General features: G+C 49.7%; 1 protein-coding gene across 2 annotated transcripts; it reads left to right on the top strand.

Moving 5' to 3' along the window:
• Positions 1 to 1,738: 1,738 nt before the first annotated feature.
• Positions 1,739 to 25,108, top strand: RSPH9 (radial spoke head component 9). Of its 2 annotated transcripts, XM_007972435.3 has the most exons (5): positions 1,750 to 2,598; positions 7,347 to 7,512; positions 11,533 to 11,662; positions 12,570 to 12,716; positions 24,891 to 25,108. In XM_007972435.3, the coding sequence occupies exons 1-5, from the start codon at positions 2,372 to 2,374 to the stop codon at positions 25,049 to 25,051; spliced, it is 831 nt and encodes a 276-aa protein (XP_007970626.1). In that variant the 5' UTR covers positions 1,750 to 2,371; the 3' UTR covers positions 25,052 to 25,108. The 2 variants fall into 2 exon arrangements, with proteins under 2 accessions (XP_072862132.1, XP_007970626.1); XM_073006031.1 differs by lacking the exon at positions 7,347 to 7,512 and having other exon boundaries at positions 1,739 to 2,598; positions 11,508 to 11,662.
• Positions 25,109 to 25,552: the final 444 nt, after the last annotated feature.

Below are 25,552 nucleotides of genomic sequence, written 5' to 3' on the forward strand. Positions count from 1 at the left end.
AACAGAGTGAGACCCTGTCTCAAAAAAAGAAAAAAAATTAGCCAGGCGTGGTAGTGGGCACTTGTAATCCCAACTACTTGGGAGGCTGAGGCAGGAGAATCGCTTGAACCCAGGAGGTGGAGGTTACAGTGAGCTGAGATCATGCCACTGCACTCCAGCCTGGGTTACAGAGTGAAACTCCGTCTCACACACACACAAAAAAGGTATATATATACTCACACGTATGTACATAGTATAAGATACATATATGTACTCCTAAAATACACTATTTTTTTAAAAGTATATGTACTGTTTTAAGCACTTACATTATCTAACCCTAACAACTCTGCAGTGCATGAATTATTGTCCCCATTTTATAGATAGGGCCAGGGGAGATTGAGCAGTTTGCCTAAGTGGTGAAACTTGGATTCGCCTACAGTACTGCACATCCTATGTGGTTTTACTCTGAAATATTTAGCCAAGATTTGCCTTGCCAAAGGTATTAGCATCAGGAAGCTGTAAGATTTTCCTCTCTGGCTTCAGATTCTGGTGTCTGCCATGGAACCTGCAATAGGTGCTGAGTAAATATGGAATCAATGAAAGCAAAACGCCTGGGCTCTTTTCTGTGCTATGACCACTTGAAGCATATTCTACCAGCCAGAATTTTGACTTTTTCTGTCTACTGCTATTATAGAAGAGAGATTGAGCCATATCTCCCGCTCAGGGAAAGGAAAGGCTGAGGGGTCTGCCTAAAGGGAGTGGGGGTGGTTGTAAACCAGGGAGCCATAAATCGTTTTGAGATAACACATTAAGCCAAATCAACTCCCTCAAATACTAATTTTATTTATTTAGTTAGTTGTATTTTTTGAGACAGGCTCGCTGCGTTGCCCAGGCTGCAGTGCAGTAGCATGATCTTGGCTCACTGCAATCTCTGCCTCCCCGGTTCAAGCGATTCTCCTGCCCCAGCTTCCCGAGTAACTGGGATTACAGCTGTGCACCACCATGCCTGGCTAAGTTTTGTATTTTCAGTAGAGACGGGGTTTCACCATGTTGGTCAGGCTGATCTCATAACAATGCCTTCCTTCATAAGCAATGCCTAAGGCTGGGCGTGGTGGTTTATGCCTGTAATCCCAGTACTTTGGGAGGCTGAGGTGGGCGGATCACTTGAGCTCAGGAGTTCAACACCAGCCTGGCCAACATGGCAAAACGCCATCTCTACTAAAGATACAAAAAATATTGGGCGTGGTGGCATGCACCTGTAGTCCCGGCTACCTGGGGGGTTGAGGTAGGAAGATCACTTGAGCCCAGGAGGTTGAGGCTACAGTGAGCTGACATCACACATCACTACACTCCCACCTGGGTGACAAAGTGAGACCCTGTCTCAATCCCCAAAAACCAACAATGCCCAGACAATCAAAAAAGTAATTATCTGAGTAATTTAGACACTTATTTATCAGCTGGGGCCCAGGTCATTCTGATTTCCTGAGTGCTCTTCAAAGGAATCCAGAAATGAAAATATTAAATTAGCAACATTAACAATAAAGTCCATCTCCTGTGGCAACAAGCTTGCTGAGGAACTTGTTTATGTTTGTCCTTGCCTGGGGAGTCAAGAAGTGAATGTGGAGAAGTAGTCTAGCCCAGGGAGTGAAGCTCCAGCTGCAGTGAGGTTCTGGCCTTTCATCTCTTGCTACCATTTGGATCTAAAAACAACAGTTGGTGGTAGTTGGTAGTTGATGAGAAAGGTGGTAGTTGATGAGATTGCCCCATTGCCTAGATTTTCATTTGTCACTTAGAATATTTCTATGGAAAGGGTAGATGAAGACAGCTGGTGAAGATGGACGAGAATGGATGGACCTCAATCTGTAAGACCTGGCTTGGGGTGGGGTGAGGGTGGAGGTAGTGGCGATGACAGAATCTTAATTAGAGCCAGGAGACATCTCAAATTATTTTCTTCACAGATCATTCTGAGGTTAAGAAGTGACATGACGGGTGAAATAGTACAGTTAGTGTCAGTGTTGGGGTTTTGTATTGTTTTCTTTCCAGACCCCAGGTGCATATACGGTGAAGACTGTCGACTATGTGAAAGGGCTCAGGGAGGGCCAAATATCTATGGAAAAAGGCTGGGCTGGGACCTCCAACCCCACACTGTAGCCTAACAGTAGGGGAAGCCATGCTGTGGCCGTGACAACTGAAGACATCCGTCCCAAATTCTGGAAAGGAAGAGGGAGGGGGCTGATGTTTGCCCAGGCCTCCGTGGGGAGGAGGGCTGGGCGGTAGGCGGTGGGGTGGGTGGAAACCAGCGTACTGCTAGGCGGAAGGGCGGAGCTTCAGGTCTCCATGGAGGCAGCTTCTCCTAGCAACTCGACGGGCGTTGAGCAGAGACGCTGGCTTGATGGACGCCGACAGCCTCCTGCTGTCTCTGGAGCTGGTGTCCGGCAGTGGGCAGGGCCTCAGCCCGGACCGTCGGGCCTCGCTGCTCACGTCTCTTATGCTGGTTAAGCGCGACTACCGCTACGATCGGGTTCTCTTCTGGGGCCGCATCCTTGGCCTCGTCGCCGATTACTACATCGCGCAGGGCCTGAGTGAGGACCAGCTCGCACCGCGCAAGACGCTCTACAGGTGAGGAGGCCCCCGGGGCGGGGCCGCCGCCGGACCCCAGAGGGTGGCTTCCTAGAGGCAGGGCGGGGTGGGCGGGTCGTAGCAATTGAAAGGGGCGGAGCCCATGGAGCCAAGGGAGATGTGGGCGGGATCTGAGATGAGTGGAATGGGGAAGGGCCTAGGGCCTGGTGGGGCGGGCCTGGGGACGGTCAAGAGGTGGTTGAGGGAAAAGGCAGGGTTGGGGAAGTCGCGGAATCTGAGGCTAGGGCGGAGCCTGAGGGGGCGGGGCAATGGACGGGGGTAGGTCCCGGAGGGCGGGGCCCTGCGAGAGCGTGTTCTCCGCCTGAGGAGGCCAAGAGAAACTTAGATGCGGATGGGTTTATGAGAGAGGCAGGGCCAAGAACGCAGGTGAAGCAGTGGGAAGGTTTCTGGAAAATGCGGACCTGGAGAAGAAACCAGGTTCCAACCAAGTGCTGGGCCTGGCTCAGTTTGGAGGAGGGTCAGACGCCCGAGGGAGAGGGTGGTGCTCTTTGATGGAGGTGTCTACTCTGCAGCTGGAGGCGCTTTTGGAAGTAGAGAACGAATGCGGAATGGGGAGAGAGCCGGGGAAAATTCCCTGGTCACTACCATACTTCCTGGTCACTACCATACAGGACCATCCAGACTATTTATTTATTTATTTTTGTTTCGAGACAGAGTCTCGCTCTGTTACCCAGACTGGTTTGCAGTGTCGCCATCTTGGTTCACTGCCCCCTCCGCTTCCCGGGTTCAAGCGATTCTCCTGCCTCAGCCTCCCGAGTAGCTGGGATTACAGGCACGCGCCACTACACCCGGTTATTTATTTATTTATTTATTCTTATTTTCGTAATTTTAGTAGAGACAGGGTTTCACTATGTTGGTTAGGCTGGTCTTGAACTCCTGGCCTCAAGTAATCCACCCACATTGGCCTCCCAAAGTGCTGGGATTACAGGCGTGAGCCACCACGCCCAGCCAACCTCTTTTTGACTAAAGGGGAGCTTACTACCTTATAAAGCAGTCTATTCGGTCAGCCTGGGCAATATAGCAAGACCTCATCCATTAAAAAAAAAAAAAAGGCAGGGCGTCGTGGCTCACGCCTTTAATTCCAGCACTTTGGGAGGCCGAGGCGGGAGGGTCACGAGGTCAGAAGACTGAGACCATCCTGGCTAACACAGTGAAACCCGTCTCTACTGAAAATACGAAAAATTAACCTGGTGTAGTAGCGGGCACGTGTAGTCCCAGCTACTCGGGAGGCTGAGGCAGAATTGCTTGAACTCGCGAGGCGGAGGTTGCAGTGAGCCGTCATCATGCCACTGCCCTCCAGCCTGGGTGACAGAGCGAGACTCTGTCTCAAAAAAAAAAAAAAAAAAAGAAAAGAAAACAATTTGCAGGGCATGGTGGTGTGCACCTGTAGTCCCAGCTACTCAGTAAGCTGAGGTGGGAGGATTGAGCCCAAGAGTTCAAAGTTGCAGTTAGCTATGGATCACTATTGCGCTCCAGCCTGGGTGACAGAGAGAGACCCTGTCTCTAAATAAATAAATAGGCCAACACGGCTTATTTATTTAGGGAACAGTTAGACAAACTTGTTGGCTGGGGAAGGCTCAGAGTGTTTGGGAAAACAGTAGTATGATGTTGTGTAGAACTGGTTCTAGAGGCAAAAGGATATGGAACTTTGTTTATAGAACATGGGGAGCTACTGAGGGGCTTGCAAGAAGAGCCTGCTCAGATCAGAGTGGGCAGAATGGCCTGAAAGTGTGGTGAGCACTGTGGTTAGGAGTCCATTGTAGTGTCCGTATGAATGAGGCCTAAAAGGAAGATATAGCCCAGGGAATGCAGAGGAGGGGATGGGTTGGAAAGGTTTAAGTACTAGAATTGTCAGGACACGTGAGGTTGAATAAGGATTGTTATAAAGAAGAGGTCAAGGCTGACCCCTCCTAGCTTAGGCAGCTGAGTAAGTTAAGTACTAATACCACTCAGTAGGAGAGAATTCAGGGGCAGGACTAGGGAAGACATAGTGAATTTGGTGTGAGGTACCTGAGTTACAAGGTGTTAAGAAAGTATATTAAAGTACAGATGTGGAATACAGAAGAAAAAGTTGAACTAAAGATAGAGATTTGGGATTCATTTCATTTTATTCTATAAGCATTTGCTGAGCACCTACTGTGTGCTATCATGTGTGAGGCATTGATTTAGGCACCAGGAGCTCAGTGGTAAATGAAATCCTTGTCTTTATGGAGCTTACATTGTAGTGTGTGTTTAGGGGACAGGGAAGGAAAGATAGACAATAGCTAAACACACACATCTGTTACATATCAGATGATGTTAAAAGCTAAGGGGGATAGATAATACAGGATGGGCCAGGTGCAGTGGCTCGTGCCTGTAATCCCAGCACTTTGGGAGGCTGAGGCAGGCGGATTGCCTGAGGTCGGGAGTTTGAGACCAGCCTGACCAACATGGAGAAACCCTGTCTCCACTAAAAATACAAAATTAGTTGGGCGTGGTGTTGCAAGCCTGTAGTCCCAGCTACTTGGGAGGTTGAGGCAGGAGAATCGCTTGAACCTGGGAGGCAGAGGTTGCAGTGAGCTGAGATTGCACCATTGCACTCCAGCCTGGGCAACAAGAGTGAAACTCCGTCACACACACACACACAAAAAGAGCGAATACAGGATGGGGTACTATTTTAAATAGTTTGGTCATGGAGAGCCTCTTTGATAAGGTCACATATGACAAGATACCTGAAGTGACTGAGAGAGTGAACTACTTAAATATCCACAGGAAGAGAATTCTAGGCAAGTGCAAATGCCCTTGTGCTTAGTGTGTTTGTGGAACCCAATGGAGACTAGTGTAGCTAGAGAAGAATGAGTGAGGGGAGTGTTGTAGGACACAAGATTCAGAGAGGTGAGGGGTAGGAAACAATCACACAGGGCCTTGTGGGGCATTGTAAGACTTGGCTTAATTGGAAGCCATTGGAAGGTTCCGCAGAGGAGTGACATGACGGCTTAGGTGTGAACAGTTGGGTGGGGACTAGTCCAAAGGCGGAATAGATGTAGAGGCAGGAAGACTAGTTAGGAGTGTATGGTAATATCTAGACAGTAGGGAATGGTGGCTTGGGCCAGGGTGGGAGCTTTGGAAGTGGTTGGATTCTGGATATGGACTAGGTAGTAGCTGGGGCTCTGGAAGGCAGGTGGGTAAGACTGCAAAAAGAAAAGAAGGGTGAGAATAGGTCCCTGGAAATACTTAAGACCCTGGAGAAGGAGGAAGGAAGATGTCAGAGGAAATAGAACTGGATGGAGATGCATTTGTTGGCTGTTAGGTGTCATGGATGGCCTTCTCCCAAGCAGTTTCTTGAAGTGGTGGGGGCAGAAATCATGGCATAGTGGGCTGAAGAGTGAAAAGGATGGGGAGGAAAGGCCCCCACAGGGCAATTGTTGTTCTGAGATTATTGTTGAGAGTTGGGAAAGAGGGAGGGAAGGACAGGAACAGCATTTTCTAGACGGACATGGATTTCGGGGGCTGCTGTTTTAGTAGGCTGAGTAGTTTTTTTGTTTTGTTTTTGTTTTTGTTTTTTTTGAGACGGAGTTTTGCTCTTGCTGCCCAGGCTGAATTGCAATGGCATGATCTCAGCTCACTGCAACCTCTGCCTCCTGGGTTTGAGCGATTCTCCTGCCTTGGCCTCCCGAGTAGCTGGGATTACAGGCACCTGCCACCAGGCCTGGCTAATTTTTTTGTATTTTTAGTAGAGACAGGGTTTCACCATGTTGGCCAGGCTGGTCTCGAGTGATCTGCCCACTTCGGCCTCCCAAAGTACTGGGAGTACAAGCATGAGCCACCGTGCCTGGCCAGCTGAGCAGTTTTTATGTTGAGGGGGAACTGGTGGAGAGTGAAGGGCAGGAAGATGAGCAGAGGCCAGACTGGGGACCTAGGCCCAGGGTATATTTGAGAGGAGTGGGAAGGACCTCCTCTCCCAGCAGCAGGAAGTGAGAAAGAAGGGACTGGGTGGGCCTGGTGAGTGCTCCCAAAGGGCTCAAAGGAGAAGTCCTTGAGCATAGGCTAGGCATTTCTGAGAAATGGGACGAAATGGTTGTGCTGTTGACTCAGTGGGCAGGCTGAGCATGAATTTAGGGCCCACCAAAACATGGGTCCACACAACTGAGGAAAGTTCAGCTACCAGAAACTCATCTGGAATTTCATAGTCTGGATATCTAGGAAGAGGCTCATTTAATTTCAGCATACATGGAATGAATGAAATTGAATCTGCTTATCACATATGAGGGGTGTGCTCACTATTGACACTTGGGGCTTCTTTTTTCTTTTTTTGAGACGGAGTCTCACTCTGTCACCCAGGCTGGGGAAATCTTGGTTCACTGCAACGTCCGCCTCCCTGGTTCAAGTGATTCTTCTGCCTCAGCCTCCTGAGTAGCTGGGACTACAGGCATGTGCCACCATGCCCCACTAATTTTTGTATTTTTAGAAGAGACGGGGTTTCACCATGTTGGCCAGGCTGGTCTTGAAGTCCTGACCTCAAGTGATCCGCTCACCTCAGCCTCCCAAAGTGCTGGGATTACAAGCATGAGTCACCATGCCCAGTCAGCACTTGGGGCTTCTGATGGTCTCATGACAGCATTAGGAGGAAAGGTGGCCATTTCAACAGCTTTTCCTGGCCCTAACCCAATAGAGAGAAGGGAAGGTAATAGGAATAGTGGGTGAGCAGGGGAGTTTGAATCCAGGAGTGATGTGAATATTGTTGGCAGCCTGAACTGCACAGAGTGGAGCCTCTTACCCCCTGCCACAGAGGAGATGGTGGCACAGTCGTCTGTGGTGAAGGGCCGCTTCATGGGGGACCCATCATACGAATATGAACACACTGAGCTGCAGAAGGTGAATGAAGGTGAAAAGGTCTTTGAAGAAGAAATAGTGGTGAGTGGAGAGCAGGAGGAGGGCCTAAAGGAGAGCCTGGGCTCATCCAGAACCCAGCCCAATAGAAATTATGGCAATAGGCCAGGCGCGGTGGCTCAAGCCTGTAATCCCAGGACTTTGAGAGGCCGAGGCGGGCGGATCACGAGGTCAGAAAATTGGGACCCACAGTGAAAACCCCGTCTCTACTAAAAATACAAAAAATTATCCGGGCGAGGTGGCGGGCGCCTGTAGTCCCAGCTACTCAGGAGGCTGAGGCAGGAGAATGGCGTGAACCCGGGAGGTGGAGCTTGCAGTGAGCAGAGATCCCGCCACTGCTCTCCAGCCTGGGTGACAGAGTGAGACTCTGTCTCAAAAAAAAAAAAAAAAAAAAAAAAAGAGAAAAAAAAATTATGACAAGTACCATCATTATCTCCTCTTTTTTTTTTTTTGTTTTTTGAGACAGGAATCTCATTGTGTTACCCAGGCTGGTCTCAAACGCCTGGGCTCAAATAATCCTTTTGCCTCAGCCTCCCAAGTAGCTAGGAGTGCAAGCATGAGCCACCATCCCTGGCGACTAATGTTATTATTATCTTTGTGCCACGTTGGTTATTGAGTACCTGGGTGTGCTAGGCAACGTGCTACTGTGCCTGTATCATCTCGTTTCATCCTTAAAACCCTATGGAGTTGGTACATTACTTTCCAGGTGGTAGAGAAGAGGACATTCTCCTACCAGTTTAGAGAGAGAGGTTAAGTGATGTGCCCAAGGCCACACAGCTACCTCCTAAGCAACTGGATAAAGGCAGTGGGTAGGCTCTGGGGTGGGGACTGGGAAGAAGGGGTGCTCTGTGCTGTACTCTGGGGTCAGGGAATGTGCACAGGCTCTTATATTTTAGTATCAGTTTTCATTTCACAAAATAATAAATTCGCATGTTCAAAATTCAAAGGCACAAAAAGGAATATAGTAAAGTTTCCTCCCATCTCTGTCCACTAGTCACACAGGTCCTCTATTTAGGGGACATTAACTATTTCTCCTTCCTTCCTTCCTTCCTTCCTTCCTTCCTTCCTTCCTTCCTTCCTTCCTTCCTTCCTTCCCTCCCTCCCTCCCTCCCTCCCTCCCTCCCTCCCTCCTTCCTTCCTTCCTTCCTTCCTTCCTTCCTTCCTTCCTTCCTTCCTTCCTTCCGTTTTTTGAGACGGAGTCTTGCTTTGTCGCTCAGGCTGGAGTGCATTGGCGCCATCTCAGCTCACTGCAACCTCCGCCTCCGGGGTTCAAGCAATTCTCCTGCTTCAGCCTCCCAAGTAGCTGGGATTACAGGTGCCTGACACCACACCCAGCTAATTTTTATATTTTTAGTACAGACGGGGTTTTACCATGTTGGCCAGGCTGGGCTTGAACTCCCGACCTCAGGTGATCCAACCGCCTCAGGCTCCCAAAGTGTTGTGATTACAGGCATGAGCCACCGCACCTGGTCTGACGTTAACTATTTTGCATGTGCATATGTGTGTACATATGTGTATGTGTGTGTCTAAATTTTTCTGCTCCAAGTAGAGTCTGGATCAGAAGCTTCACCATGTCCTAAGAGTTAGAAATGTAGGATCTTGGGCCCCAGCATCAGGTATCTGCCTTTAAAAAAAAATCCCCTGGGCATTGGCTGGGCACTATGGCTCACACCTGTAATCCCAGCACTTTGGGAGGCCAAGGCGGGCAGATCACAAGGTCAGGAGATCGAGACCATCCTGGCTAACACGGTGAAACCCCATCTCTACTAAAAATACAAAAAATTAGCCGGGCGTGGTGGTGGCGCCTGTAGTCCCAGCTACTCGGGAGGCTGAGGCAGGAGAATGGCGGGAACCCGGGAGGCGGAGCTTGCAGTAAACCTAGATCGCACCACTGCACTCCAGCCTGGGTGACAAAGCGAGACTCCGTCTCAGAAAAAAAAAAAAAAAAAATCCCCTGGGCATTTGAATTCACATTAAATTTCTAGTTGCTGCTTCTGGAGACAGTTCATGCAAGTATAAGCCTCAACAAACACCATACCTATACATATTCTTTTTTTACCTTAACAAAACTAAACAAAACAAAACATAGCAGTAAGTTATACACATGATTCTGAACCTTGCTTTTTTTCACCTAACAATATATTTTGGAGATCTTTCTATATCAGTGTCTTGAAGAGCCTTCCCATTCTTTTTTTTTTTTTTTGAGATGGAGTCTCGCTGTCACACCCAGGCTGGAGTGCAATGGCGCGATCTTGGCTCACCGCAGCCTCTGCCTCCCGGGTTCAAGTGATTCTCCTGCCTCAGTCTCCCAAGTAGCTGGGATTACAGGCACCTGGCACCTCAGCTGGCTAATTTTGTATTTTTAGTAAAGATGGAGTTTCTACATGTTGATCAGGCTGGTCTCAAACTCCCAACCTCAGGTGATCTGCCCACCTCGGCCTCCCAAAGTGCTGGGATTACAGGTGTGAACCACCACACCCAGCCATGAGCGTCAGTTTTATTATCATTTTTCTGTAAAATTGAGATAATTTTATTTGCTTTGCAGGCTTGTGTGGATTAAATAAGGTGACATATTTAAAGACCCTGGCCTCAGCACTTGTTAAAGCTTAGTTTCTACCTTTCTTTTGTAAACCATTCAGGTAGGCCGCCCATGGCAAATAGGTGGCTCCGTGACTCTCTGGGGGCCTCTGTTGACATGCATTCTCTGTCGAGCTCTTCCACAAAATCTCTATGAAATCCTTTTGTTCAGGGTTGCCCTAGATAGAAATTGTAACTAAATTTCATCTGTGTAAAAATGGTATGATATGGGGAAATGCTTGCAAAATAATGTTAAACTGAAGAGAAGGATATGAAACAATATAAACTGTGACTCTAATTTTGCTTTAAATATATGCATAGAGGGCTGGGCGCTGTAATCCTAGCACTTCGAAGGCTGAGGCAGGCAGACTGCTTGAGCCCAGGAGTTGGAGATCAGCCTGGGCAACATGGAGAAACCCTGTCCCTACCAAAAATACAAAAATTGACCAGGCATAGTGGCTCACACCTGTAATTCCAGCAGTCTGGGAGGCCAAGGTGGGTGGATCACCTGAGGTTAGGAGTTCAAGATCAGCCTGGCCAACATGGTGAAACTCTGTCTCTACTAAAAATACAAAAATTAGCTGGGTGCGGTGGTGCACTCCTGTAGTCCCAGCTACTCAGGAGGCTGAGGCAGGAGAATCACTTGAACCCAGGAGGTAGATATTGCAGTGAGCTGAGATCACTGCACTGCACTCCATCCTGGGTGACAGAGCAAGACTCGGTCTCAAAAATAAATAAATAAATAATAATGAAAAACAGAAATTCGCCAGGTGTGGTGACATGTGCTTGTACTCCCAGCTACTCGGTAGGCTGAGGTGGGAGGATCATCTGAGCCTGGGAAGTTGAGGCTGCAGTGAGCCATGATTGCGCCACTGCACTCCAGCCTGGGTGACAGAGTGAGACCCTGTCTCAAAACAAAAACAAAGACAAAACAACAACAACAACAAAACACAAAGAAAGTATACCAATATGTTATCAGTGATTATCTTTAGGAGGTAGGGTTATGAGTGGTTTTAATTCTCTTTGGTATGTCTTTCTGTATTATCCAAATATTCTACAGTGAGCATAATTACTTTTATATTTTAAGAAGGCAAAATAAGCAACATTTAAATATGCTGATAGGATGGTATGCCTCTGGAAGAGTACATGAGAAACCTTTAATGATGGTTGTCCCCAGTGAGGGCAACTAGGGGCTCAGACACGGGGGTGAGAGAAAGACTGATTTTTTTATTTTTGTAGTTTTGAATATCATACCACCTGTATGTATTATGAATTAAAAAATAAATAAAAACAGAGGAAGAAAATCTTGATAGGAAGGAAGGTGAGGGCTTGCCCAGAGTGATCTGCGTGGCTCTGGTGTCCACTACACTGTGGTGGTGCAGGTGAGATGGCCATGCAGAGGGACCTTGTGCCAGGGGTGGATGGGCACAGTGCCCTGGCAGGGGGGCTCCTCTCCTGTCTCCTCAGGTCCAAATCAAGGAAGAGACCCGCTTGGTGTCTGTCATTGACCAGATTGACAAGGCTGTGGCCATCATCCCCCGAGGCGCCCTCTTCAAGACACCTTTTGGACCCACCCATGTCAATCGGACCTTTGAAGGTAAGTTCTCTGGGGCCCTTCTCAAGGGCTGGGGGGTATCTTTTCCCAAGCACAATAAAACATATGTCTGGGAGTCCAGTGGGGTACTTACACACTTTATCAGAGAAGAAGTAGCTGTGACCTTATCAGCTGGAAGGGTATGCCCAGTGACCTGGCACCAGTGGTCAGTATGGGCTCCCCAGTCAGTGGTCCCTGACTCTCTTCAGCCTGAGGAGTGGGAGAGCATGTAGTCCCTTGGTCCCAGAGCTTTACATGGGTCTGGGCTACCTGCCTTTTCCTATCTCCTTCCTCCTTGGACTTCCTTCCTTCCTTCCTTCCTTCCTTCCTTCCTTCCTTCCTTCCTTCCTTCCTTCCTTCCTTCCTTCCTTCCTTTCTTCCCTCATTTCTCTTCTTTTCCTCCTTCCCTCCCTCCCTCCCTCCTTTTCTTTCTTTCTTGACGGAGTTTCGCTCTTGTCATCCAGGCTGGAGTGCAGTGGCATGATCTTGGCTCACTGCAACCCCTGCCTCCTGGGTTCAAGGGATTCTCCTGCCTCAGCCTCCCGAGTAGCTGGGATTACAGACACCCACTACCATGCCCGGCTAATTTTTGTATTTTTAGTAGAGACAGGGTTTTGCCATGTTGGCCGGGCTGTTCTCAAACTCCCGACCACAGGTGATCTGCCTGCCTTGGCTTCCCAAAGTGCTGCGATTACAGGCATGAGCCATCGCGCCTGGCTGGACTCTGTTTATGGCAGGATCTGGTCCGAGTTTGGACTGAGGGAATGCTAATCCATTTCCTTCCTTCAGTTCTCTATCAGTGGTTGACACGGTCTTTTGTAAGCCCTACCATGTGGTCCCAGTGCAGAGAGAAAGGGGGCTGGGGGGTTTTGGGCTAACCATCCTTTTCCTGCCTGCCACCTCTTTCTAGGACTGTCCTTGTCTGAGGCCAAGAAGCTCAGCTCCTACTTCCATTTCAGGGAGCCTGTTGAGCTAAAGAATAAGACCTTGCTTGAGAAGGCTGACCTGGACCCCTCCCTGGATTTCATGGACTCCTTGGAGCATGACATTCCCAAAGGTAATAGTCCATTACCTCGAGGCCATGGAATTTGTCCTCAGGCCACAGCAGCGGGCCATGCCACCTGCCATTTTTCTCTGAGACTGGAACCAAGGGCCTAGTGGGAATTGGTGGTTCACCATGGGTTTTTGAGGGTGGGGCTTCCCCAGGGCCCAGTTTATAGTACACACTGATGAATGTTCTTGAATTACAAAAGGTAGGATTGTTTTCCATATGTTTTCACAGAGAGGAGGTATCTCAGTGTCTCTTGATTTTTGTAGCAATCTTGAATGGAGGCAGGTTGGGAATCTTTTCCCAAATATCCCTGAAAATATTAGCCATACTTACATCTCAACTGTTACTTTTGGGAGTCTGGGATTTGGGGACTGGATATAATGCTTGGCACATAGCTGGTGCTGCTGACCCCATTTCCTTCCCTTGAGCATCTCCCGTAGAGAACAACATGTCCTCGGATGCTGTAACCCAATTCAGGTGCCAGGCTCTAGGCCATTGGGGGCCAGGCCCAAGGCACAGACTCAGCACCCCATTTCTTTCTCTTCCCTTGTTGGGTATTCCGGAGAATGAGAAGGATCTAATGATGATGACGGCAATGATAATGACAACAATAACAACTAACTCATGAAACATGATGCGCTTATCGTGTGCCAGGCACCGTACTCAGCTCTTGCCATGCCTTATCTCATTTTAATTTTCACAGCCAGCCTATTATTTTTATCCCCATTTTACAGATGAGGAAACAGGGGCTCAGAGAGTTAAACCCAAGGACACAGTAAGTGTTAAAGTGTTAGAACTCCACGGCTCTGGCATGAACTGGATTGTTAAGTAAACAACAGTTTAAATGACAATAGGAACTACAGGACAATAGTCACCCACACCTCTGGGGGAAACACTTCTGAAGAGCAGTGAACGACCCAACTGGGCGGTATCTCAGGATGGGGATGGCAACACAAGGTCTGTGGAATCAGACAGGCTGGGTTGGAATCCTGAATTGGCCCCTTACTAGCTGTGTGACTTCATGCAAATCCCTCCATTTCCCAGTACCTCAGTTTTCTCATTTCTATAAAGGGGAGAATTGATATTTTCTACCTCACTGAGTTGCTATGAGAATTAAATGGACCACTCCTATACCTCCCTGAATATGCCTAATCTCTTCTGATCTTGGAAGCTAAGCAGGGTCAGGCCTGGTGAGCATTTGGATGCAAGAATTAAATGAGTAAACTCATGTACAAAATACTTATAACAGTGCCTAATGCACAGTAAGGACTCAAATGAAAGTGAACACACCAGCTGGGCACGGTGGTCCCAGCACTTTGGGAGGCCAAGGTGGGCAGATCACTGGAGGTCAGGAGTTCGAGACCAGCCTGACCAACATGGCAAAACCCCGTCTCTACTAAAAATAGAAAAATTAGCTGGGTGTGGTAGCGGGCGCCTGTAAACCCAGCTACTTGGGAGGCTGAGTAGGGAGAATTGCTTGAACCTGGGAGGCAGAGGTTGCAGTGAGCTGAGATTGTGCCACTGCACTCCAGCCTGGGCAACAGAGCAAAACTCTGTCTCAAAAAAAAAAAAAAAGAAAAATACCTCAGAGATATTGCAAGTTTGGTTCCTGACCACCACAATAAAGTGAATACTGCAGTAAAGTGAGTCACACATTTTTTGAAAAGTTGTGTTTATGCTATACTATAGTTTGTTAAGTATGCAATAGCATTATGTCTAAAAATGTTAAAAACAATTAAAAATTCTTTATTTCATAACAATACTAATGATCACCTGACCCGTCAGTGAATTGTAGTCTTTTTGCTGGTGGAGGGTGTTGTCTTGATGTTGATGGTTGCTGACTGGTCAGGGTGGTGATTGCTGAAGGCTGGGGTGGCTATGGCAATTTTCTAAAACAAAACGACAACAAAGCTTGCCACATCAATGGACTCTTCCTTTCACAAAAGATTTATCTAGCATGCAGTACTGTTTGATAGCATTTTATCCACAGTAGAATTTCTTTCAGCATTGGAATTAATCCTTTCAAACCCTGCTACTACTTTATCAATTAAGTTTAGGTAATATTCTTTTTTTTTTTTGAGACGAAATCTCATTCTGTTGCCAGGCTGGAGTGCAGTGGCTCACTGCAACCTCCACCTCCCGGGTTCAAGCGATTCTCCTGCCTTAGCCTCCTGAGTAGCTGGGACTACAGGTGTGCGCCACCATGCGCAGCTAATTTTTTTTTTTTTTTTTTTTTTGAGACAAAGTCTCACTTTGTTGCCTCGGCTGGAGTTCAGTGGCACGATCTCGGGTCACTGCAAGCTCTGCCTCCCAGGTTTATGCCATTTTCCCGCCTCAGCCTCCTGAGTAGCTGGGACTACAGGCGCCTGCCACCATGCCTGGCTAATTTTTGTTTTTGTATTTTTAGTAGACGGGGTTTCACCGTGTTAGCCAGGATGGTCTTGATCTCCTGACCTTGTGATTCGCCCACCTCAACTTTCCAAAGTGCTGGGATTACAGGCGTGAGCCACCGTGCCCGGCCATGCCCAGCTAATTTTTGTATTTTTAGTAGAGATGGGGTTTCACCATGTTGGCCAGGATGGTCTCGATTTCTTGACCTTGTGATCTGCCTGCCTCGGCCTCCCAAAGTGCTGGGATTACAGGTGTAAGCCACCGAACCTGGCTTAGGTAATATTCTTAATCCTTTGATGTTCTCATTTCAACAATGTTCACAGCATCTTCACTAGGAGTGGGTTCCAGCTTAAGAAACCACTTTCTCTGCTCATCTGTAAGAAGCAACCCCTCATCCATTCAAGTAACCCATCATCCATTCATGAGGTTGCAGCAATTCAGTCATATCTTCAGGCTCCACTTCTGAATTCTAGTTCTTTTTCTACTTCCACCATGTCTGCAGTTACTTCCTCCACTGAAGTCTTTTTTTTTTGTTTTGAGATGGAGTCTCACTCTTGTAACCCAACCTGGAGTGCAATGATCTCAGCTCATTGCCACTTCCGCCTTCTGGGTTCAAGAGATTATCCTGCCTCAGTTTACTGAATAGCTGGGATTACAAGCACCAGCCACTAAGCCCGGCTAATTTTTGTTTTTTGAGATGGAGTCTCGCTTTGTTGCCCAGGCTGGAGGGAAGTGGCATGATCTTGGCTCATTGCAAGCTCCACCTCCCGGATTTACGTCATTCTCCTGCCTCAGCCTCCCGAGTAGCTGGGACTACAGGCGCCCGCTATCACGCCCGGCCAATTTTTTGTATTTTTTTTAGTAGAGATGGGGTTTCACTATGTTAGCCACTGCACTCCACTGCACTGCAGCCTGGGTGACAGAGCACTTGTGCCACTGCACTCCAGCCTGGGTGACAGAGCGAGACTCTGTCTCAAAAAAAAAAAAAAAAAAAAGTCCTAGATGGCATATTCTTCCAATAGAAGGCTGTTTCATCTCCATTAAAAATCTATGTTTATTGTAGCCAGCTTAATCAGTGATCTTAGCTAAGTTTTCTGGTTAACTTGCTGCAGCTTCTACATTAGCACTTGCCACTCCACTTTGTACTTTTATGTGATAGGGACAGCTTCTTGCCTTAAATCTCACGAACTAACATTGATTGATTGATTGATTGATTGAGACAGAGTCTCACTCTGTTGCACAAGCTGGAGTGCAACAGCGTGATCATGCTTCACTGTAGCCTCGACTTCCCAGGTTCAAGTGATCTTCCCACCTCAGCCTCCTGAGCAGTCGGGACTACAGGTGTGTGCCACTATGCCTGACTTATTTCTTGTAGAGACAGGGTCTCCCTATGTTGCCCAGGCTGGCCCCAACCCCTTGGCTCAAGCCATCCTCCTGCCTCAGTCTCCCAAAGTGCTAGGATCACAGGCATGAGCAACCATGCCCAGTCAATGAACTAATCTTTGTTAACTTCCAACATTTCTTCTGTAGCTTCCTCACCTCTCAGCCTTTATAGAATTGAAGAGAGTTAGGGCCTTGCTCTGGATTAGGCTTTGGCTTAAGAGAAGGTTGTGGCTGGTTTGATTTCCTATCTAGACCACTCAAACTTTCTACATATCAGCAAGAAGGCTGTTTCACTTTCTTATCATTTATATGTTCACTGGAGTTGCACTTTTAATTTCCTTCAAGGACTTTTATTTGTATTCACAGCTTAGCTGTTTGGTATAAGAGGCCTATCTTTCAGCCTACCTCAATTTTTTTTTATTTTTGGTTTTAGAGACAGGGTCTTGCTTTATCACCCAGGCTGGAGTGCAGTGGCGTGATCATAACTCACTGTAACCTCGAACTCTTGGGCTCAAGTGATCCTCCTGCTTCAACCTCTTGAGGAGTGCAACAGCACACACAATAGGTGTGTGCACCATACCTGGCAATTTTTTGTTTTGTTTTGTAGAAATGGAGTCTTGCTGTGTTGCCCAGGCTGGTCTCGAACTCCTGCACTCAAACAGTACTCCTGTCTCAGCCTCCTAAAGTGCTGGGATTACAGGCATGAGCCACCATCCCTGGCTCTATCTCAGCTTTTGACATGCCTTCCTTACTAAACTTAGTCATTTCTAGCTTTTGATTTAAAGTGAGAGGCGTGGGATTCTTCCTTTCACCTAACACTTAGAGTCTACTGTAGAGTTACTTTATTTTTTATTTTTTTTGAGACAGAGTCTCACTGTTGCCCAGGCTGGAATGCAATGGCACGATCTCAGCTCACTGCAACCTCTGCCTCCCGTGTTCAAGTGATTCTTCTGCCTCAGCCTCCTGAGTAGCTGGGATTACAGGCATGTGCCACCATGCCTGGCTAATTTTTGTATATTTAGTAGAGACAGGGTTTCACCATGTTGGCCAGGCTGGTCTCAAACTCCTGACCTCAGGTGATCCACCTCCCTCAGCCTCCCAGAGTGCTGGGATTACAGGCATGAACCAATGCGTCCAGCCTCTGTAGAGTTATTAATTGGCCTAATTTAATGACTGTTGTGTCTCAGGGAATAGGGCGGTCTGAGGAGAGGGAGAGGGCTGGGAGAAGTCAGAAGACACATATTTATCAATTAGGTTTGCCATCTTAAATGGATGTAGTTCGTGGTGCCCCAAAACAATACAATAGTAACATCAAAGATCACTGATCACAGAACACTGTAACAAATATAATAATAAAAAAAAGGGCTGAGTGTGGTGGCTCATGCCTGTAATTCCAGCACTTTGGGAGACCGAGGCAGCGGATCACTAGAGGCCAAGAGTTCGAGACCAGTCTGGCCAACATAGTGAAACCCCATCTATACTAAAAATATAAAAATTAGCCAGGTGTAGTGTGCACACCTGTAGTCCCAGCTACTCAGGAGGCTGAGACATGAGAATCACTTGAACCTGGGAGGCAGAGGTTGCAGTGAGCTGAGATCACGCCACTGCACTCCAGCCTTGGTGACAGCGAGACCAAAAAAAAAAAAATTTGAAAAGTTGTGAAAACTACCAAAATGTTACACAGACATACAAAGTGAGCACATGCTGTTGGAAAAATGGCACTGATATACTGCTTTACACAGGGTGGCTACAGACCTTCAGTTTATAAAAACTGCAGTGTTTGTGAAGACCCATATATCAAAGTGAGCCTGTGATTATTTTATTATTATTATTATTATTTTGAAACAGAGTTTATTTGAGACGGAGTTTCTCGCCCAGGCTGGAGCACAGTGGCACGATCTCGGCTCACTGCAACATCTGCCTCCCAGGTTCAAGCGATTCTAGTGTCTCAGCCTCCTGAGTAGCTGGGACTACAGGCGTGAGCCACCGCACCCGGACTTATTATTAATTTTTTAGTGGTAGCAAGTCCTTAGAGATGAGTTGGGGCAGGCCTAGGACAGCCTAGAAGACCAAGGCCGTAGAAGCTGCTGGTGGCTTGTGAGCAGGTCTGTGACAATAAGGCAGTGGTGCACAGGTGGCTCTAGACAGGGCAGGGCAAGCCAGGGATCATGAGGCCATCTCAGGGCTACTGCAGTGCCCCAGGGGCCAGGCAATGGTTCTGAGTGGGTAGGAGCTGCCATCAAGGAGTGGCAATTTGGGCTTCCATCATACAGGAACATCTGAGTCAAGCTACTCTGGGCAGGGCCAGTGCTGTAGTGACAGATAGGAGGGTCTCCTGGACAAGTAGGGGGATATGAAGAAGCTCTATAGGGGTTGGGGCATTTCTTGCCCATCAGACACACTTCTCAGACACCCCTCATCTCCTCTGTCTCTGCTCCCAGACTTGCCAGGAGCCTGAGGGGGCTGTACGTCCCTCGTTGACAAAGGGAGCCTGGAACAGCAGTGGTGATGGAACCTCAGAGCCAGGGGCTGAGGGGTGGGCCTACAGAAGTCCTCTTCATTCCTCTAATCTGAGGATAGCAGCCCTGTCCCCTGATTCAGGGTGTGTCTGGGAAGCCCTTTGCAGCTTTCTTACCTGCAGCTGGATGCTCCAGAATCAGAAGATGAGGCTCTCCTTTGTGCTGGGTGAGAGGGGCTGGTGTAGCAGCGCTGCCTTGCCCATGGAGCCTCGTCCACTGTGCGGCGAGAGGGGTGAAGAGGGTGATAGAGCTTCTGCAGCCAAGACCAAAGTCAGCTAGATGGGGTGAGGCCCAGCAAAGTCTTCCTAAGGGAACACTGTCAGCCCTATCTGCCCTCTGCTGTCTCAGGTAAGGTGGACCCTGGAGGCAGCTGTCTTTCCTTGCAACAGAAGAAGTAAAACGTGAGACTTTGGAGTCTTCCTAAAGGTTGCAGGGATTGGGGCTGGGCAAGGTGGCCCATGCCTGTAATTCCAGTGCTTTGGGAGGTCAAGGTGACAGAATCGCTTGAGCTCAGGAGTTTGATGTTACTTATGATTGGTCACCATTGCACTCCAGCCTGGTGAGCCACTCTGATGTGTCCAGTTGGCAAGTGAATTCATAAGGCCTATGGGAGGTATGGGATCTGGGCCTGGCAGGTGGGTGAGTTGCAGTTACCCAAGGCCCTAGGCATCCTGCCCTGATGTCATAACCTCAGGGCTGCAGGATCAGCTGCTGGCTCCACTTCCCAGTCCACCCCACCATGTTGCTTTATGAGCTGGAAACTTGGAAGCTGAGGACTCCTGGCATTTCCTGTGCACATGGGTCTCAGGGGAGGGATGCTCCTGGCCTTACTTTGGGAAACCTCCCCATAACCTTTAGGTCCCGCCTCCCAGAGCCACTACTACCAGAAGGCCTCCAGGAAGTCAGGCGCAGTTTTTCTTTTTTTTTTTTAATTTGACATGGTCTTGCTCTGTTGCCCTGACTGGAGTGCAGTGGCCAGTGGGACAATCTTGGCTCACTGAAATCTCCACCTCCCAGGCTCAAGTGATCCTCCTACCTCAGCCTCCCGAGTAGCTGGGACTACAGGTGTGGACCACTATGCCTGGCTAGTTTTTGTATTTTTTGTAGAGTTGAGGTTTCACCATGTTGCCCAGGCTGGTCTTGAACAACTCAGCTCAAGAGATCCACCCACCTCAGCCTCCCAAAGTGCTGGGATTACAGGTGTAAGCCTGTAAAAACCATGCCCAGCCTAGGCCCACCTTTTGCTCATGATGGTTTGATGAGGGTCATGGCGATGGAGTGGAAGTGTGGATGGTCACAGGAGAACAGACAGCTGATTTTCCTCCCTAGTCCCCTTCCTTATCAGCTAGGAAAAGAGCAGTCTGAGCTGCTTGGAGGCTCCCCTGCCAGGCAGGCAGCAGCTGGGCTGGGCTGCTAATTGGGGCCAAAACCCCAAGGAGGAGTTCCCTGGGACACCAGAACTGGCTGGAGGGATGGGATTTGGCAACTGTTTTCTGGCCAGTTAGGATAACTGTTCCCTTTCAGGGTCTGAGGCAGTTGTTCAGGGTGACTTCATGTGGCTTCTGAGCAGGTGTGGTTTAGGTTGGCCCTGTTCCTGGGACTCCTGCTCTGTGTCCATGAGGTAGGCCAATGACTCGACATCTTGTCCCTTGGCCAAAGTGACAAGAGACACCTTGGCCGAAGAGAGGAGCGGGAGAGCTGTTGTCCTCATGAGTTGTCATGCCGTGTCCAGGGATCTGCAAAGTTCCATGGGAGTGGGTAGCTGGTTCTGGGGTGGCAGGACCGTCCTCCTGCTGGATCCAGGGTAATGACTAAGAGCTCTCTGACCTTGGGCTGCAGCCAGGTGGCACAGATGCAGCTGTGAGTCAGGAGGCTATATATATATATATATTTGAGACAGAGTCTTGCTGCCACCTCGGCTCACTACAACCTCTGCCTCCTGGGTTCAAGCAGTTCTCCTGCCTCAGCCTCCCAAGTAGCTGGGATTACAGGTGCATGCCACCATGCCTAATTTTTGTATTTTTAGCAGAGATGAGGTTTCACCATGTTGGCCAGGCTGCTCTCGAACTCCTCATCTCAGGTGATCTGCCCACTTCAGCCTCTCCAAGTGCTGGGATTACAGGCGTGAGCCACCATGCCAGTCAGGAGCCTAGATTCCTAGGCAGTATCTTGCCATTCAGTGCTCCCTGAACATCCACTATATCAGCAAATAGCCACGGAGCAGCTACAACAGGTACCTGTGATGCCCTTGGAATAAGAAAGACACCTCCCTTGCCTCAGAGGTTTGGGAAGATCAAATGAAACAGAGGATAGGAAAGGGAAATGTAAACTAGAAGGTGCCTTGCAAGAATCGGTATCCTGGGAGGTAAAAGAGGAGGGCTGGAGGGCACTGCTCCTCTCCTTGCTCCACTCTGGGCTGGTGCAGAGGCCTCAGAATTTCCAGGTGCAGACAGACTGGGGCTCCTTCCCAAGCAATTTCTCAGCAGCAATGCTCAGTTCAGGCAGCAGAGGGCAGCAATGGGCCTGCCACCCTGGAAAGCAGCCTTTGAAAGCTGCTGCTGGTGGTTGTAGAGGACCGGGAAGGGGGCGAGGGAGGCAAGCATACGGGGCCGAGGGTGGCGGAGCACATGGTGCCCAGGGTCAGCCTTCCCTTCGGGATGTGTGCAGGTGGCTCTTCCTGCCCCAGTTCCTTGGAAGCCTGGCTGACAAGTGTTCAGCCTTCTGGGCCACGCAGCCTGATTGCTACTCATCGATTTGATAGGGGTCTGGCAACCAGGGGTTTCTCCTTCCTCCTCTGTCCTCAGGCGTCTAGGCGGTATGATTCTTATGGCCCTTGCAGGGCGTGGGGGGTGCTTCTCCCACTGGGAACCCATGGCCATTTATTTTTTTGTGTGACGAAAATTTTGTTGGTGCTCATCTGAGAGGATTTAAGCCATCTGTTGCCCCTGGACAGCCCTGGTCCCCAGCCTGGCCTACTCTCCGTCGATCTTAATCCCAGAGCTGCCTTTCTTCCAGGATGGCAGGAGAATGTAATTAAAGTACGCCCCAGCATGAGGTTTCCATACTAGCAAGGTGGGCGAGACCCTGAGAGCCCAGGAAACCCAGGAGGCCCCCCTCCTGACTTACCAACCTGTACCCATCACATCCTCAAAACACAGCTTCTGGAGAAGAGTGGCTGCTATGGGGCAGGAGGGACTGGGGAGAAAAGAGAGAGCGGGGGCTGTGAACCTGCAGCACCAAGTCTGCAGGGGGCTTTTCCCTGAGTCCTGGAGGCGGCGACAGCAGCTGGCTAGGCTCAGCCTATTCAGCAGTTGCAGTAAGAAAGTGGGTGAAGGTGACAGCAAGTGCTTGGCTCTTCAGGTAGATGCTACGTGACTCCTGGCACGTTGAGTCTGTGTGTTTCCCGGGTGACCAGCTGAGCCAGGGACGAGGAGAGGACAGGAGTGTGACAGGAATGCGAGGGAGGGAGGCAGTGCTGTTTCTGACTGGCCCCACATGCTGCTACCGTATTCCACCAGCACCCTTCCGCCTGCGCAGCATTGCCCCCTGCCAGGCGGGGGCACTGTATTTCCCTAGCTGCCCTGCCAGTTTCTCCTTGCTCTCTGGGTAGGAGTCCCCGCGATAGGCCTAGGCCACTCTGTCCAAGAACACTGCCCCCTGCCCCCCACATTATATACTGGTGGCAAGAGGTGGCCAAAGCCTAGGCAGGCAGGCTGGTGTGAGGGCAGGGCAGGACCAAGCCCTTGCCCAGGCATGCTAAGGTGCTGGCAGCAATGAACTGAGAAGGGTCTAGGTTAGAGGACTCCAGGATTCCATTTTCTCCAGGGCACCTGGCCCAGGCAGGCTGCAAGCTGCCCTCCCTTGGTAGGCAGATACAGATGAGGCAGTCTGGTCTTTCTTAGTTCAAGGGGCTGAGGGACTGTGTCCTATGGAGTCTGAACCCTGATGATACTCCAGGCTGGTGGGGTGATCAAGGGAGGGAATGGGATCTTCCTGGGTCTGTGCTTCTTGTCCAAGGCTGAAGCAGTGGAGTAGGAACACTTTGTCTTGTTGGACCCCCGACCCTCATCAACCCTAAGCAATCTCTTTTCTGGAGATGCATGACCAGGAAAGTACCAGGCTAGGGACTATCAAACTCTGAGGGCAGGTCTGAGAGGCAGAGGACCCCAAGCACCCAGAGAAAACTTTTAAGAGTCAGGGGAAATACTCCTTCTCGGGGCAGTGTTCCAGCCGGAGCCTGGCTAACACAGGGACACTACTTTCTTCTTGATGTTGTCCAGCAGGTACTGTGTGGAGCTGACAAGTCCACACTGTGAATCTGACTTCAACCTTTGCATGGGTGATGGCACTTGGTGCTGGCCACTGCACAGTGCTCAAGTGAGCTTTGTAACTGGCTTCTCCCTGAGCAGGACCAGGGACAGCCAAACTATATACTCCCAGAAAACTCTGGTTTTGACCTGGGCAGGCGGCTGTACCCTGAGTAGGGGTGAGCTGCCATGAGGGTCAGGGGTTCCTGGCAATCAGGTTTCTTGGATGCAGGGTGGCCCTCAGTGGGTGGGGACTGAGTTGTGAGGCTGCAGGGTGTGGAGTGACTAGGGTGGACCATGGTTGGAGGTGGCCTGTGGGAAGCTGGGGCAGCAGGAGCCAAGCAGCCGGGCTGAGCTGGCAGCTGATGAAGGCCGAAGAGCAGCTCTCAGCGCATGGCTGGCTGGTCCAACACCAAAACTTTCAAAGCATTTGCCTTTCTGGCAGGGCCTGGAGCAGGGCTGTGGCTGGGCCGGGAGAGGCCTCAGTGCGCAGGGGAATAGAAGCCCCAGATCTGCATCCAGAGGCGATTTTCCCAGGCTCCTTCCTCCCACACTGTGGCTCCCTCCCTGGGTTCTGGAGCTGAATCAGGCCCTTCCAGCCAAGTCCTCATGGCTGCACGACTCAGCCCTGAGCTGGGCTGCTCCTGTGTGGGGAGGCAAAAACCAGGGCAGAACCTAGGACAAAGGCTCACTAGGGGCAGCCCAAGTCCCCTCCCACCAAGGATGGCTCCCAGTCTACCAGCTGCCAGAAAGGGCCACTGAGCTAGGAGGCCTGAACTGCCCAAACTTCTATCTGAGCCTTCCTTTCCTGGTCTGGTCTAATCCAACTCAGGAGAGGCTTCAGGAAATGGGGAAGACAGAGCAAAATGGCAAGTAGGAGCAAACCACACTAGAACTGGTGACTGTACTGGGTAGTGTGGGAGGAGTCAGTGTCTCTCCCTTGGTGCAGCCCAACTCCCTTCTGCCTGTGGATTCAGCCTCCTCCCCAACTCAACCTTTAGCTAGACCTGCTGACAGGAACAAAACAGACTGGTTTGAGTTTCACCTCTTTTCATTTCCTTTGCCCTCCCCCTGAAAGTTGTTTTAATGAGCAGTGAGATGGCTAAAAGGGCTGGGTGTGGTGGCTCACATCTGTAATCCCAGCACTTTGGGAGGCCAAGGTGGGAGGATCGCCTGAGCCCAGGAGTTTGAGACCAGCCTGGGCAATACAGTGAGGCCCCATCTCTACAAAAAACCAAAAAAGTTAGCTGGGTATGGTGGTGCATGCCCATGGTCCCAGCTGCTCTGGAGGCTAAGGTGGGAGGATTGCTTGAGCCCAGGAGTCAAGGCTGAGGTTGAGTTGTGGTTGCACCACCGCATTCCAGCCTGGGTGACAGAGTGAGACCATGTCTCTTAAAACGAAAATAATAATGGCTAAAAGGCAGTCAGGGAGTAAAGCACCTGGAGAATTAAATGGTCTTTCTCCAGTGGAACCTTAGCACCTGGGCTTGGCTGCCCAAGGAGCCAGGGGCCACAGCACGAAGGGCAGAGCTCTGGCTCTAGCAGCACCCAGGCCTCACCTCCTGCCTGTCTCCTCTCAGGGTCCTGGAGTATCCAGATGGAGAGAGGCAATGCCCTGGTGGTGCTGCGCAGCCTGCTCTGGCCAGGCCTCACCTTCTACCATGCTCCCCGCACCAAGCACTATGGCTACATCTACGTGGGCACTGGTGAGAAGAACATGGACTTGCCTTTCATGCTATAGAATGGAAGCCAGCCTGGATTTTTTAAAACAGTCTAAACATGATTTTCTTAAGCTTCAGTGAACTTGGCCCGTCTGTTCTGTCTTACCTTCTTATCTCCACCTCCATCTGGTTCCAGGTTCTGAAAGGCCCACTGAGCCAGGGAGCTCATCTCTACACCAAGTGGCAGAGGGTTGGAATGTGCTAATAAAAGAGATACTAGACAATGATGGGTGAAATGGCTGCGGGAAGTGACAACCAGGGCCCCTTTGAGGAAGGCAGTTTCTTGGATTCACACGAGAGCGGCAAGTGTGTCAGGTAGCCCACCTTGGCTCCTTGCAGCTCTCCCAGAGTAAGGAGCTCACAGCTGTCATGAAGAGGATGGGACCTGTTTGGCCCATGAATTCCTTTCAATTGACTCATTGGTCCCATCACAAGAGATCAGTGACTCAACACTGCACCGAACTGGAAATGTGCCCAGAACCCCCTGCACTTCCCAAGCAGTGAGCACACACCCAGTGGGT

Source organism: Chlorocebus sabaeus, chromosome 17 (assembly GCF_047675955.1).
Source record: "Chlorocebus sabaeus isolate Y175 chromosome 17, mChlSab1.0.hap1, whole genome shotgun sequence".
Classification (NCBI taxonomy): Eukaryota; Metazoa; Chordata; class Mammalia; order Primates; family Cercopithecidae; genus Chlorocebus; species Chlorocebus sabaeus.

What these genes read in the sequence shown, in the direction of transcription:
- RSPH9 (XM_007972435.3), top strand. Translation starts at nt 2,372, where the DNA reads ATGGACGCCGACAGCCTCCTGCTGTCTCTGGAGCTGGTGTCCGGCAGT. An exon ending in CCGCGCAAGACGCTCTACAG is followed by an intron (nt 2,599 to 7,346) that starts GTGAGGAGGCCC and finishes TATTGTTGGCAG; the next exon opens with CCTGAACTGCACAGAGTGGA. An exon ending in GGAGCATGACATTCCCAAAG is followed by an intron (nt 12,717 to 24,890) that starts GTAATAGTCCAT and finishes GTCTCCTCTCAG; the next exon opens with GGTCCTGGAGTATCCAGATG.